The sequence below is a fragment of the Triticum dicoccoides genome, chromosome 3A, assembly GCF_002162155.2.
Source record: "Triticum dicoccoides isolate Atlit2015 ecotype Zavitan chromosome 3A, WEW_v2.0, whole genome shotgun sequence".
Classification (NCBI taxonomy): Eukaryota; Viridiplantae; Streptophyta; class Magnoliopsida; order Poales; family Poaceae; genus Triticum; species Triticum dicoccoides.
The window spans coordinates 58,109,784-58,123,063 of NC_041384.1; the positions used below are offsets into that span (position 1 = coordinate 58,109,784).

The 13,280-nt window shown below is 45.6% G+C and overlaps 1 protein-coding gene across 1 annotated transcript; it reads right to left on the minus strand.

Annotated features, from left to right (window-relative positions):
- Nucleotides 1-4,209: 4,209 nt before the first annotated feature.
- Nucleotides 4,210-5,414, minus strand: LOC119267098 (xyloglucan endotransglycosylase/hydrolase protein 8-like). Its single transcript, XM_037548411.1, has 2 exons — nt 5,088-5,414; nt 4,210-4,987 (listed from the first exon to the last, which is right to left on the minus strand). The coding sequence occupies exons 1-2, from the start codon at nt 5,355-5,357 to the stop codon at nt 4,424-4,426; spliced, it is 834 nt and encodes a 277-aa protein (XP_037404308.1). The 5' UTR covers nt 5,358-5,414; the 3' UTR covers nt 4,210-4,423.
- Between the last annotated feature and the right edge of the window lie 7,866 nt (nt 5,415-13,280).

The following is a 13,280-nucleotide window of genomic DNA, read 5'->3' on the forward strand; positions in this document are numbered from 1 at the left end:
GGGGGGGTTGAGTGTATCATGTTGCTCCCGGGCTAGTTGTACACACAAATTTAGCACCAGAGAAGGGACATAAAATTGTTAGCCGACTAAACTCTAGAGTTTCAACGCCCGTTTGCCAATGGCTCAACTTATACTTTAGAAGTTTCTACAGATAAATTTACATAATAATATACTATTAGTGCGCCAGAAATCACTATTAAGATACATGCTAGGCAATACACTTTAGAGATTCTAGTCATGATGTTTAACAATATTAAAGTATTGAAGAACGCACACACAGATACATGTGTATCAACTATATAATTTATTCAATTGTCAAAATTTAATTCAATAATTATATATATATATATAGTTCAGATGAAAAATGAATAGAGAGAGTGGTGTGCATTAGAGGGTGTATATGCCTATTTGTAAATTACTTCTGACCACAATAAGACAGGATAAGCTCGGACGGTTTTACCTCACTAAGAAAATAATAATTATATGACTTGTTATCATCTATCCCGCATCAAGATGGCAACCGGGATGAAACCCACCGGGTTTTGCTTGCCCAAACCCATCCCCACGAGAAAATCGCAAACCCGTCCCCTTCCGCATCAACACGCGCGGGGTTAATTTTTTGCCCGTCCCCTAAACCCATCGGATTTTCAAAACCCACGGGGAACCCGTCCCCACGAGCAGTCAATAAAAACAGCAACATTTGGAAGAAAAACAGGAGCATATTACAGAAGCAGGCGATGGCTGGGGGACCTAGGTTTAGGTTTAGGTGTCGTGTTGTGCGGAAGAGAGAGTCCTAAAGAGCGAGCAACACTGCAGCGACCGAGCGAGGGGTTGGTTTGTACTCCAGGGCCTCGACGCTGTGGGGCTCGGCTGCTCGGGCACTGTGGCTTTGGGCCACTTGAGTCAAGATGGATCGGTGCATGCTAAATAATGTATTTTGACGGGTTTTGTCGGGTTTTGGGTTCGGGTAGTACTCAAACGGGTTTAAACCCGCGAAACATGCCGGGTTTTATAATGTACTCACGAGCAGCCCCGCGGGGATAGAAAGTCATCCATCCCCGTCCCCTAATAGGGTAAAAACCCACGGGGACGCGGGTTTCGGGGCCCCATTGCCATCTTGAGTCCCGCAGGCACTGAGAGTAAGTGCTGTCAAACTTATGTTATCATGCATATTGCAATGCTTACTTAATACTCGAGGTGAATTCATGAGGGTTTCCAGCACCTTAGGTCGAGTATTAGTTATTAGACGAGACATGTGCTAGTCTAGTAAAATTATGGTGTATTGTATGTATAACATGATCCAAACATATGCTATGATTTTTCATGAATGTTTGATTACTCAGTAAATAAAAATGATCACTATGAGTCAAACTCAATAGAATCGGATCCATTCTAAATAGCGAGAATTAGGATTCTTGATCCAACTACTTGGATATGGAAGTCTTCTTTCATTTTCGGTGAAAATAAGACCAAGTTCAGGTACCTATGTGTCACCGTGGCTTTGACAGGTGCTAGTAGTGAACCTATGACCACTATGAGTCAGACTCAATAGAACCGGATCCATTCCAAATAGCGAGAATTAGAATTCTTGATCCAACTACTTGGATTTGGAAGTCTTCTTTCATTTTCGGTGAAATAAGACCAAGTTCAGGTACCTATGTGTCACCGCGGCTTTGACAGGTGCTAGTAGTGAACCTATGACCTCCATAAGGAACCTTCTGCAAGCACTAGCTTGCATTACGATACTACAGAACTATCTCCTAAATGTTAATGCAAATGTACAGCTAGCAAGAATTAAACTGTGTGGTAAGATTGACATTATGCGTCTTGGTGAAGATTAATGAATTTTTAGCTGAGAAGAGCATGCTGATCTCTGTATTCTCGAAAAGATATTAACAAGAACGGGGCAACAACAGTTGGAAACGACATATACTCTGTTAGTTTAGTAGATAAAACTACTGCATATATTGATGTTATGACAACGCTTCTGTTTACTTGTGTTTTTGTTCTTGCATCATTGTGCTTTCACCAAATTGAATATATTTCGATGGCATCTTATTGGCACTTTATGTATGGACTCAAGTCAAATATATTTTCATGCGTTTTACTTAAGGAATGTTATTTGCTTACGTTGCAGAAATAGGCCACAAAGTTGACATACTACAAAAGACCACGTATCCAATTAAATGAAGAGAGCTTAACGACGGATAGCTAAGCATTTATGCATTGAAGAGTTTGATTGCTAAGCTATTTAATATGCTTAGCATATCATCTAAGCACTTGTGCATTTGAAGAGGTTTAATAATACTCTTGCGTTCCTGGAATAGAAATGTGATTGTTCGTGCATACGCGCGGGTAACGTCCTTATTGTTGGCTCTCGCCTCCACCGGCGGATGGACATGCAGATGATGATAGCAGCCAGCCCGCCCGGTGTGGCGGTGGACGCGGGGCGGCATACTGACTACTTCCTTTGTTCGGCCACATCTTGTAAGCGCGTCGACGACGGACGCGAACATCATGCCAAAGCACGTGAAGATGCCCCGAAAATCAGCGGTCTCTCCGCTCTCCAGCGAAGAGGCTGGCAGACTTTGGCCAAAGCGTCAGCGGACGAAAATATATACGCTACGATGCATCTCATGCCGACTAGTTCGTTATACTATAGTGTATCAACAACACCAACCGATATTATCATTGGAGGACAGCACAAAAGCATATATGTAGACTGACCAGGCAATTCGCGGTGCCCGGAGAAGGATAGCTAGATATATGCCCGCGGGCCTAATGCAATGCATTATTGTGGCTGCCACGGTCGGGTATAAAGATGCATCATACATGCGCTCTTGTCTTCTTGGACAAGCAAACGTACGTGTCCATATATCAGTACTGACCGACCGAACATGCTTTTGCCGCGCAGCACATGCATTGCATTCTACGGTAGTACTGTGTTGGGCCGTCCCATACACGAATTTTTCTTTGAACATTTAAGATTATATTTTTCTACAAAAGTAGTGTGAATGCTTGAGAATAAGAAGCGCATAAAATTCTATAGTTATAACATGGTGCCCTACCGCGGAAAATACACAGAAGTTCCTAGATGCCGGTGAAACATATATAAATATTAAATATTTAAATTAAAAAAATAGCAGGAAAGATTAAGAAAGCTGGAATTCCGGGGTATCAATTATGGTCGATCATTCTACTCACGTATGAAGTTTCATGAATGACATCCACGGAAATTCTTGGCGAAGAAAATATAGTCTGACCTACGATTCATTCAAATTATGTTTTTCATATAATAAAAAATTGTCTTGTTTACTGCGTATACCATGGATGCCATTTCTTGGTATATTTTATTTTTCCTGGTTTTTTTATTTTCCCTTGTATTTTTTGAATTTAATATTCATATAGGGTTGACGGGTACCCAAGAGCTCCAAATCCTCGTCCACCACGGAAAATACACATGAGTTCCTTGGTGCCGTCCATCCTACCACCAATGTTATAAGTTTGTAAATGGGAGTTAATATGGCATTCTTTGGAGAGCTCACCCGCTAAAGCTATGCACTTTTAACACTAAATTAAAAATAACGCTAATAGCCCGCAATAGTGCTAAATTTGGAGTCATTTAGCCCGCTAAGCTGCTATACAAAACCATCCTTAAGCCTTATTCTTTGCTTTTGTTTCTGATATATATGATGCATTGATGCAAGGTTTGCTTATTGAATTAGGAGACTTGATTGGTGCTTGGGTTTTGATGTTAGAACATGTGTATATGTCAATTATATGCGATATATCATATACGATGCCTAATTGTATACTTATGTTTTCAATTTTTCATGATTTAAGAAAAACACTAAATGGGGCTTAGCTTCGCTATTGCTTTTCATAGCTTCTGACTGAGCCGACTAAATGGCATAGCCCGCTATTTAAAACATTGTTTTTTTTGCTCAGTGACACCATAATAAAATTCTCGATCATAGCTCATAAAATTAAAGTACTACTCCCTCTAATTCAAAGCGTGCCCACGTTTTTCGAGGTTCAACTTTAATCATAAATCGAACCAACGAGACCGACTGCGGCGGAGCGAAAATTATACCAGTGAATTCGTATTCAAAAAAAGTTTTCAATTATATAATTTTTGTTTCCGCCGCAGTCGGTCGCGTTGCTTAAATTTATGATCAAAGTTGAAGTGCGAAAACCGAGAACACACTATATTTTGAAATGGATGGAGTATATATTGCTGTAACCAAAGGCACGATAAAAATTACATGCATCTTTCTTCAGGAAAAAAAACTAGGTGTACAAACAATCGCCCACACATTGCTGCAGGGCTGCCCTTTAATCAAAAATTCACAAAGAAGAACCTGAATCATGTACTGTATCCAAGAAAAAGATATCCATATCAACAATGGATGCCCGGCGGGGATCAGTAGCGGCTGCACTCTGCGGGGAGCCCCTGCGGGAACCTGTACCCATCCTCGCAGTAGTTGTAGCGCATGTAACTACGCTCCGCCCACTTGACGGTGCCCCACTCGGCGCCGTCGAGCTGCTTGTTCATCCACCTGCTGCTGCCGGCATGGCACGCGCCGCCGCTGACGCAGGCGTTGGCGTAGAAGTTGCGGTAGGAGACGACGAAGGGCGCGTTGGACCAGTTGATCGGGATCTTGCCCTTCTCGGTCGCCCAGTAGCTGCCGTCCCACAGCGTGGCGTGCAGCCTCATGGGCCTGGAGCTAGGGTAGGGGAGGCCGGCGAAGCGCTTGAAGGACCGGATGAAGAGGTTGTCCACCTTGAAGAGGATGTTCTCCGGGTTCCACATGATGGTGTAGGTGTGGTAGTCGGCGGCCGGGTCGAACCAGAGGTCGAATTGGTGCTCCTTCTTGCCATCGCCGTTGGCCCACACGTTGGTGTTGAGTACAACCGGGTGGCCCGTCGAGTTGCCCATGAACTCCATGTCGATCTCGTCGCGCCACTCGTCGTCACCGGAAGAAAGCTGCAATTAACAGCAACGCAGGATCAGCTAAAAATATAAAGATCGATAGGGCGAGTTTAATGTTGGTCCTTAACGAAATTAATTAAGCTGGTCGACTTACGTAGAAGCAGGAGACGGTGCCGGCGGAGTTTCCCGGGATGAGCTTCATCTGGATGCTGAACTCACCGTAGAGAAACTGCTCCTTGGAGTTGAAGCCGGCGGCGCCGGATTGCTGGTTGAGATTGAGCATCACCACCTCCTGGCCCGAGGCGTCGTACCCCGTCCGGACGGTGCCGTCCGTGTTGAACCTCTTGTCCAGCCAGGACTTGGCCGAGGCGGCCTGCAAGAGCGCCAGGGCCACGGCGAGCACAGCTAGAAAACGCCGTGCCATGGTGGATGCTATGGACTAGAGCTTCTTGGAATCAAATGAGCTTACAAAGTGGAGTGCCTTGTGCAGTGTGTGGTGAGAAGAAGCACGGGAGATATCGCGGTTTTATAGTGGTGCCGTCCAGCTGCTGTGGCCCTGCCTGTTGATGCATGGGGCACATCTTTTTGCATGCATGCATTATCGACCGGGTGGGCGCGAAGGCCGTTACAATTATTAGGGCAGCACATGGAAAGAATCTGCCATAATTTCTCGGGTGTTCATACGTGCTAACGTACATTTGCGGCTTCATGAGATGCGTTAAAGGAACACTGATGAGATTCGCAAGAAAAGGGAGCACTGATGATGGAACTGCTGATTAAATCCATCAGCAAAGCAAAGGTCAAGTGGTGGAATCCAGGCCAGTGACACGTACGTAAGCACCGCCACTGATTATGGCTCGTCAATTTCGATCATCATTCATTGTTTTTTTTTGTTTTTTTTAGGGTGATCATCATTCATTGTCATAGGTGTGATCGTCGGCTGACCGCCTCCTCGCGCTCCCGCGTCAAATCAGACAAAGTCGTTGAGGACATGCCATGTTACTAGCATTGCATAATACTCCGTAACTAAATTGTAACGACCTTCGCGCCCACCTGGTCGATAATGCATGCATGCAAAAAGATGTGCCCCGAATAAAGCACATGAAGATACCGAAAAAAACCGTGGTCTCTCCACTCTCCAGCGAAGAGGTCGGCACACTTTGGCGAAAGTGTCAACGGACGAAGTAATAGGAGACGGTGCCCTACATATGTACATGCATGTCAGGTCGATCGGTTCGTTATATATTACAGTATTTTATATCGGGATTGTTAAATCTCACAGGGTGTTTGTTTCCAGGAATTTATTGGTCTAGGGATTTAAATAAGTCTCTATAAGTCCCATCTAAACCAAACATGAGGGACTTATAGGGACTTAAAATAGACATTTGGAACTGATAAGAAAATAGGCAGTTTTTCGACTAAATTAATCCATGAATAAATCATGAGCATGACATGGACAGCGTTGATAGCACACTGATTACGATCTAACAGAGCATATACTACGCATATAGTAGAAACATCTACGCATATCGCCAGTACTGCTACAACAGAAAGAAGCACAAGAAGGATAAACGATGTATACCCTCCAATCGGCCACGCGGCGGTGGTGGCGGTGGCAGCAGCCGCGGCATCCTCGGCGGCCTTCTTGTCGGCCTCGGCCTTCTCAGCGGCGGCACGGTCGGCGTCGGTCGACATGGTAATGACGAAGGTGATGCGGACGTAGATGAACAGAAGCGAGCAGTCGCGTAATCGCTACCCAAAAACCTAATCACCCCTCTCCCGTACAGGATCCGGAGAAGCGGGGTTTCGGAGGCCTGCTCTCCCGTCAACCGTGTACGCGGTGAACGGGACGGAGTCACCGGCGGCAGCAGCAGCAGAGGAACGACGTGGGCGTGGAGGCGGAGATGCGTTCTGTTTTGTGGCGGCTAGGGTTGGCAGCGTCCCACATATATATGTGCGGCCGCGCGTGGAGAGACTCCGTTCCTGACCGGCAAAAAGAAGCGCATAGGAGTGAGCTCGGCTCGGCTCAATCCTGCAACCCACGGCGCGGCGCGGCGCGTCGTGACGAGGCGTGGCGTGGCGAGGCGAGCGGAGGATGAGTGCGCGAGGGCCTCATCTCTTCTCAAGCTCCAATAGCATGAGGGAGAGGATCCCTTATAAACCATTCCAACTCTTCTTCCACTTCCGGGGTGGGACTAAACTTCCCACCACCTTGTCATGCCACCTACATGGGCCCTTAGAGATCAAATCTGAAATTGTCATATGGGCTCTAAGCCCATCTCATATTTCAACAATCCCCCACCAGATCTCAGGGGCCCACTTTGTCCTTTGTTCCAAACGCTGTTTTGATATACCAGCATCTCAGTGAAGACCGATTAAGGTTGAGCTCCACCTAGACCAAGTAGTTGCACTCCTTCACAACTGAACAATGGACTATGCCTTGAATTGTCAGTTTGGCGTCAAGAAGTTTCACCACAAGTCTCACTGATACGAGGCTGCCGAAGGCCGACCCCTCGGGTGGAGCATATTAGTCACACTTCTGGCCTTTTCATGAGCTTGCTAGAGATCACCCCAATCTCATAGACTGTGACTAGCAGTCGGGCTCATATAGTTGTGTTCCTCCAAAGATCGCTCTGTAGGATAGCATCTTGCTTATACATATAAGCCTTGGAACACATTAAAACAGTAGTCATCCTTCCATACAGTTTCCGAGAGTAATGCATCTCCAACGGAGTGGGTAATTAAAGTTACTCTCCTCAGTTCACCACTGGCTTGTTTTCCCAGGTCCTACTTCACGGGATCTCCGATCACATAGGTTGGGTTACTACCAAGGCAACTCATATGGGTCTCATACCCATCTCCCTTGATGCGCTATCTATCACAACACGTGATAGCCCTTTAGTAAAGGGATCTGCCAGATTCTTAGCCGTTTAAGTATAATCCAATGCTATCACTCCGGAGTTCCTCAATTTTCTGACAGCTTTCAATCTCATTCTTATGTGTTTGTTGGACTTCATGTTGTCCTTTGAACTCTTCACCTTGACAATAACTGTTTGATTGTCACAGTTCATAAGGACGGCCGGAACCGGCTTCTCAACCACTGGCAAGTCCATCAACAGAGCTCGAAGCCATTCTGCTTCGCCACCCGATGTGTCTAATGCTGTTAATTCTGCTTCCATTGTCGATCTTGTTAAGATCGTTTGCTTGCAAGACTTCCAGGAAACAACACCACCTCCAAGAGTAAACATATACCCAGTTGTGGCCTTCATCTCATCAGCATCAGAGATCCAATTCGCATCACTATACTCTTCAAGTACCGACGGGTATCCGGTATAGTGAAGTCCATAGTTCATAGTACCTTTCAGATAGCGCATAACTCTCTCAAGAGCACGCCAATGTACATCACCTGGTTTGGAAACAAACCGGCTTAGTTTGCTAATAGCAAATGCGATGTCAGGCCTCGTTGCGCTCGCTAGATACTGGAGTGAACCAACAATCTGAGAGTATCTCAATTGATCTATAGCTGTGCCTTTAGACTTTCGAATCAGCACACTAGGATCATATGGTGTTTGAGATGGTTTGCAGTCCGAATATCCAAAACGACTCAACACCTTCTCAACATAATGGGATTGCAGAAGTGTAATCCCACCTTCATCCTCTCTCAATAGCTTGATGTTCAAGATAACATCAGCCACTCCAAGGTCCTTCATCTCAAAGTTCTGAGATAGGAAAGACTTAACTTCCTCGATCAACTTGAGATTAGTCCCAAATATCAGTATGTCATCAACATACAAACATAGTATAACTCCTTTGCCCCACCATAGCGATAGTATACACATTTGTCGGCCTCATTAACAACAAAGCCAATAGATGTCAACGTTTCATTAAACTTGTCATGCCATTGCTTAGGCGCTTGTCTCAGGCCATACAAAGATTTCACCAACTTACACACCTTTCCTTCCTGACCATCCATCACAAAGCCATCGGGCTGTTGCATATAGATTTCCTCCTTTATCTCTCCGTTCAGGAAAGTCGTCTTAACATCCATCTAATGAATGAGAAGACCATGTGAGACCGCCAACGAGAGTAATACTCGAATGGTGGTCAGTCTGGCCACAGGTGAATAGGTGTCGTAGAAATCTTCTTCTTCTTTCTGGGCGTATCCCTTGGCCACAAGCCTAGCCTTGTACTTTTCTATCGTACCGTCGGGCCTAAGCTTCTTCTTGAACACCCACTTGCATCCCAATGGTTTGCAACCATAAGGACGTTCAGTAAGCTCCCAAGTCCCGTTAGCCATGATGGAATCCATCTCGCTACGGACCGCATCCTTCCAGTAGTCAGCTTCTGGAGATGCATACGCTTCTGAAATAGAAGTGGGATTATCCTCCACGAGGTATATGAAGAAATCATCACCAAAGGTCTTTACAGTCCTTTGTCTCTTGCCCCTACCAAGGGATTCCTCATTATCCTCCTCAGGATTTTCATCATGTGTTTGGTTATAATATTCCATCGGAATGGCAGGTTCAGGAGTCTCCTCAGATTCCTGTCTAGAAGTGCTTTGTACATCTCTCATGGGGAAAATGTCCTCAAAGAATGTAGCATCTTTAGACTCCATAATTATACCGACCTTCATGTCAGGTACATCAGATTTCACTACTAGAAATCTATAGCCAACACTATTCATAGCGTAGCCCAAATTAACACAGTCCACAGTCTTTGGTCCAAGCTTACGTTTTTTGGGGATCAGCACATTAACTTTCGCCAAGCATCCCCAGGTACGTAAGTACGAGAGTGTTGTCCTTCTCTTGGTCCACTTCTCGTAAGGAGTGATCTCTTTATCCTTTGTCGGAACTTTATTCAGGACATGACAGGATGTCATTATAGCCTCCCCCCACCATGCCTTGGATAAACCCGACGTATCTAACATGGCGTTAACCAAATCAGTTAGAGTATGGGTTTTCTGCTCGGCAACCCTGTTTGACTGGGGTGAGTAGGGAGGCGTCTCTCGTGAATAATGTCGTGTTCCGCACAAAAGGCATCAAACTCTTTCGAGAAGTACTCTCCACCATGATGTGACCGGACTCGTTTAATTTTCTTTTCAAGTTGATTCTCAACTTCTTCCTTATAGATTTTGTAGTAGTGTAGAGCCTCATCTTTAGTATTTAACAGATACACATAGCAATATCTAGTGGAATCATCTATCAAAGTCATGAAATATTTCTTTCCACCTTTAGTCAACACACCATTCATCTCACAAAGATCAGAATGTATGAGTTCCAGTGGCGCCAAGTGTCTCTCCTCTGCTGCCTTGTGAGGCTTGCGAGGTTGCTTAGATTGCACACACGAATGGCACTTAGAACCTTTGGCTAAAGTGAAACTCGGGATTAAATTCGATTTTGCTAGCCACGTCATAACACCGAAACTAATGTGACAAAGACGTGAATGCCAGACTTCAGATTCATTAACACTCAAATGAATATTGTTCACGACTTTATTACATAGATCTGCAAGAGAAAGGCAGAACATGCCTCCGCATTCATAACCCTTTCCAACAAATAGTCCATATTTCGTAACAACTAATTTATTAGACTCGAATACCAACTTAAACCCTTCTCTACATAGAAGGGATCCACTAACGAGGTTCTTCTTGATGGCGGGGACATGCTGTACGTTCTTCAGCTGCACGATCATTCCCGAAGTAAACTTCAGATTGACCGTGCCAACACCAAGAACAGAAGCACTCGCGCCATTCCCCATCAGTACGGACCCGTGACCTATGGCCTGGTAAGAAGAAAACAATGAAATATCAGCACACACATGAACACCTGCACCTGTGTCGACCCACCAATCGGTGGACGGCCAAACTGAAAATACAGTAAATAAATTACCGTACCCAGATGCACCACTCTCATTGTTGCTCACAATCATATTTACAGACTTGGAGCCCTGCCCTTGCTTCTTATACTTGTTTGGGCACTTGTTGGCCCAATGTTCAAGCGAACCACAAGTAAAGCAGCCCTCATCCTTCTTATTCTTCTTGAAGGTCTTCTTACCCTTCTTCTTAAAGTCGGCACTCTGTTGGACACCGTTCTTTCCCTTGGGCTTGTGGGAATTGGAGTTCTTCTGATGCACCATATTGGCCACAGAAGTTCCTTCTACCCTTTTTCCGTGCGAGTCCTTTGCCCTTGAATTCTGCTCAACACTTAGATGGCCTATGACATCCTCCACAGAGAATTCACGCTTCTGATGTTTCAGAGTGGTGGCAAAGTTCCTCCAGGAATTGGGAAGCTTAGCGATTATGCAGCCCGCGACAAACTTGCCCGATAACTCGCACTTAAGAAGCTCAAGCTCCTTAACAATGCATATTATCTCATGAGCCTGCTCCAATACAGGACGGTTTTCAACCATCTTGTAATCGTGGAACTGCTCTATAATATACATCTCACTCCCTACATCGGCAGCCCCGAACTTAGATTCGAGCGCCTCCCACAAGTCCTTGGCAGACCGCACATGCAGATATGCGTCAACCAGCTTATCTCCAATCATGCTCAGAACTGCCCCGAGGAACACGACAGTGGCCTCCTTGAACGCCTTCTCCTGTTTAGGAGCGATCGTTCCTGTGGGAGTCACATCGGCGACCCAGAACACGTTCATGGCCGTGAGCCATAAGGTGGTTTTAGTCTGCCAACGCTTAAAGTACGTCCCCGTAAACGGGGACAGTTTCAGTGCAGCAGCAAAACCAGAATTCGAAAAACTCCTACACAAATTAGGTTTTTGGATTGATAAGAAAATAGGCGGTTTTTCGATTAAATTAATCCATGAATAAATCATGAGCATGACATGGATAGCGTTGATAGCACACTGATTACGATCTAACAGAGCATGTACTACGCATATAGTAGAAACATCTACGCATATTGCTAGTACTGCTACAACAAAAAGAAATACGAGAAGGATAAACGATGTATACCCTCCAATCGGCCACGCGGCGGTGGTGGCGGTGGCAGCAGCCGCGGCATCCTCGGTGGCCTTCTTGTCGACCTCGGCCTTCTCAGCGGCGGCACGATCGGCATCGGTCGACATGGTGATGATGAAGGTGATGCGGGCGTAGATGAACAGAAGCGAGCAGTCGTGTAATCGCTACCCAAAAACCTAATCGCCCCTCTCCCGTACAGGATCCGGAGAAGCGGGGTTTCGGAGGCTTGCTCTGCCGTCAACCGTGTACGCGGTGAACAGGACGGAGTCGCCGGCGGCAGCGGCAGCATAGGAACGACGTGGGCGTGGAGGCGGAGATGCGTTCTGTTTTATGGCGGCTAGGGTTGGCAGCGTCCACATATATATGTGCGGCTGCGCGTGGAGAGACGTGGGCTGAACCCACATCGAAGTCGGTAGCCCACGATCCGACGTCTCAGATCGTGGCCCTACCTATCAAAGACTCTCTGTTCCTGATCGGCAAAAAGAAGCGCATAGGAGTAAGCTCGGCTCGGCTCAATCCCATAACCCGTGGCGCGGCGCGTCGTGATGAGGCGTGGCGAGGCGAGCGGAGGAGGAGGAGTGCGCGAGGGCCTCATCTCTTCTCAAGCTCCAATAGCATAAGGGAGAGGATCCCTTATAAACTACTCCAACTCTCCTTCCACTTCCGGGGTGGGACTAAACTTCCCACCACCTTGTCATGTCACCTACATGGGCCCTTAGAGATCAAATCTGAAATTGTCATATGGGCTCTAGGCCCATCTCATATTTCAACAGGAACTTATGAAATAAGACTCTTAAGGAGGGACTTATAGGGACCTATAGTTGTAATATGGTCTTATAGAGACTTATAAGTTCCAAGAACCAAACAGGTAGGGACTTTTTAGGGAATTGGGACTTATAAGTTGGGACTAAAAAAAGTCCTAGGACTTATGAACCAAACAGGGCCTCAGTCGAAGTTCACTCAATGCTATATTAGTAACATCTTATATGAAGATTTGTGCAATTTTTTTCTAGTTTTTATATTTTCTTTCTTTCATGTTATGGAATTTGACTCGGACTTAATTAAATTTCAGTCGACTGAAATCTAGCCACACTCATTTTATATATCACTACTAGGAAAAGGGCTATAGATGATATGGCCACTAATGGCGCACCAGATATGTGGTGCGCTATTACTATATAGTAATGTCGCACCATGAGTTGGTGCGCCATTAGTGTGGTATACACTATGGCGCACCAGACCCACGGTGCGCCACTAGTAACCAAAAATATATATATATATGTTTCCAAAAATACTAATGGCGCACCAGGAAACAGTGCACCATTAATAGTTTAACTAGTAATGGCGCACCTGCCACGCAGTGCGCCACTA

Coding starts and splice junctions, on each gene's coding strand:
- LOC119267098 (XM_037548411.1), bottom strand. CDS start 5,357: ATGGCACGGCGTTTTCTAGCTGTGCTCGCCGTGGCCCTGGCGCTCTTG. Junction 4,988..5,087: donor GCACCGTCTCCTGCTTCTAC/GTAAGTCGACCA, acceptor TGTTAATTGCAG/CTTTCTTCCGGTGACGACGA.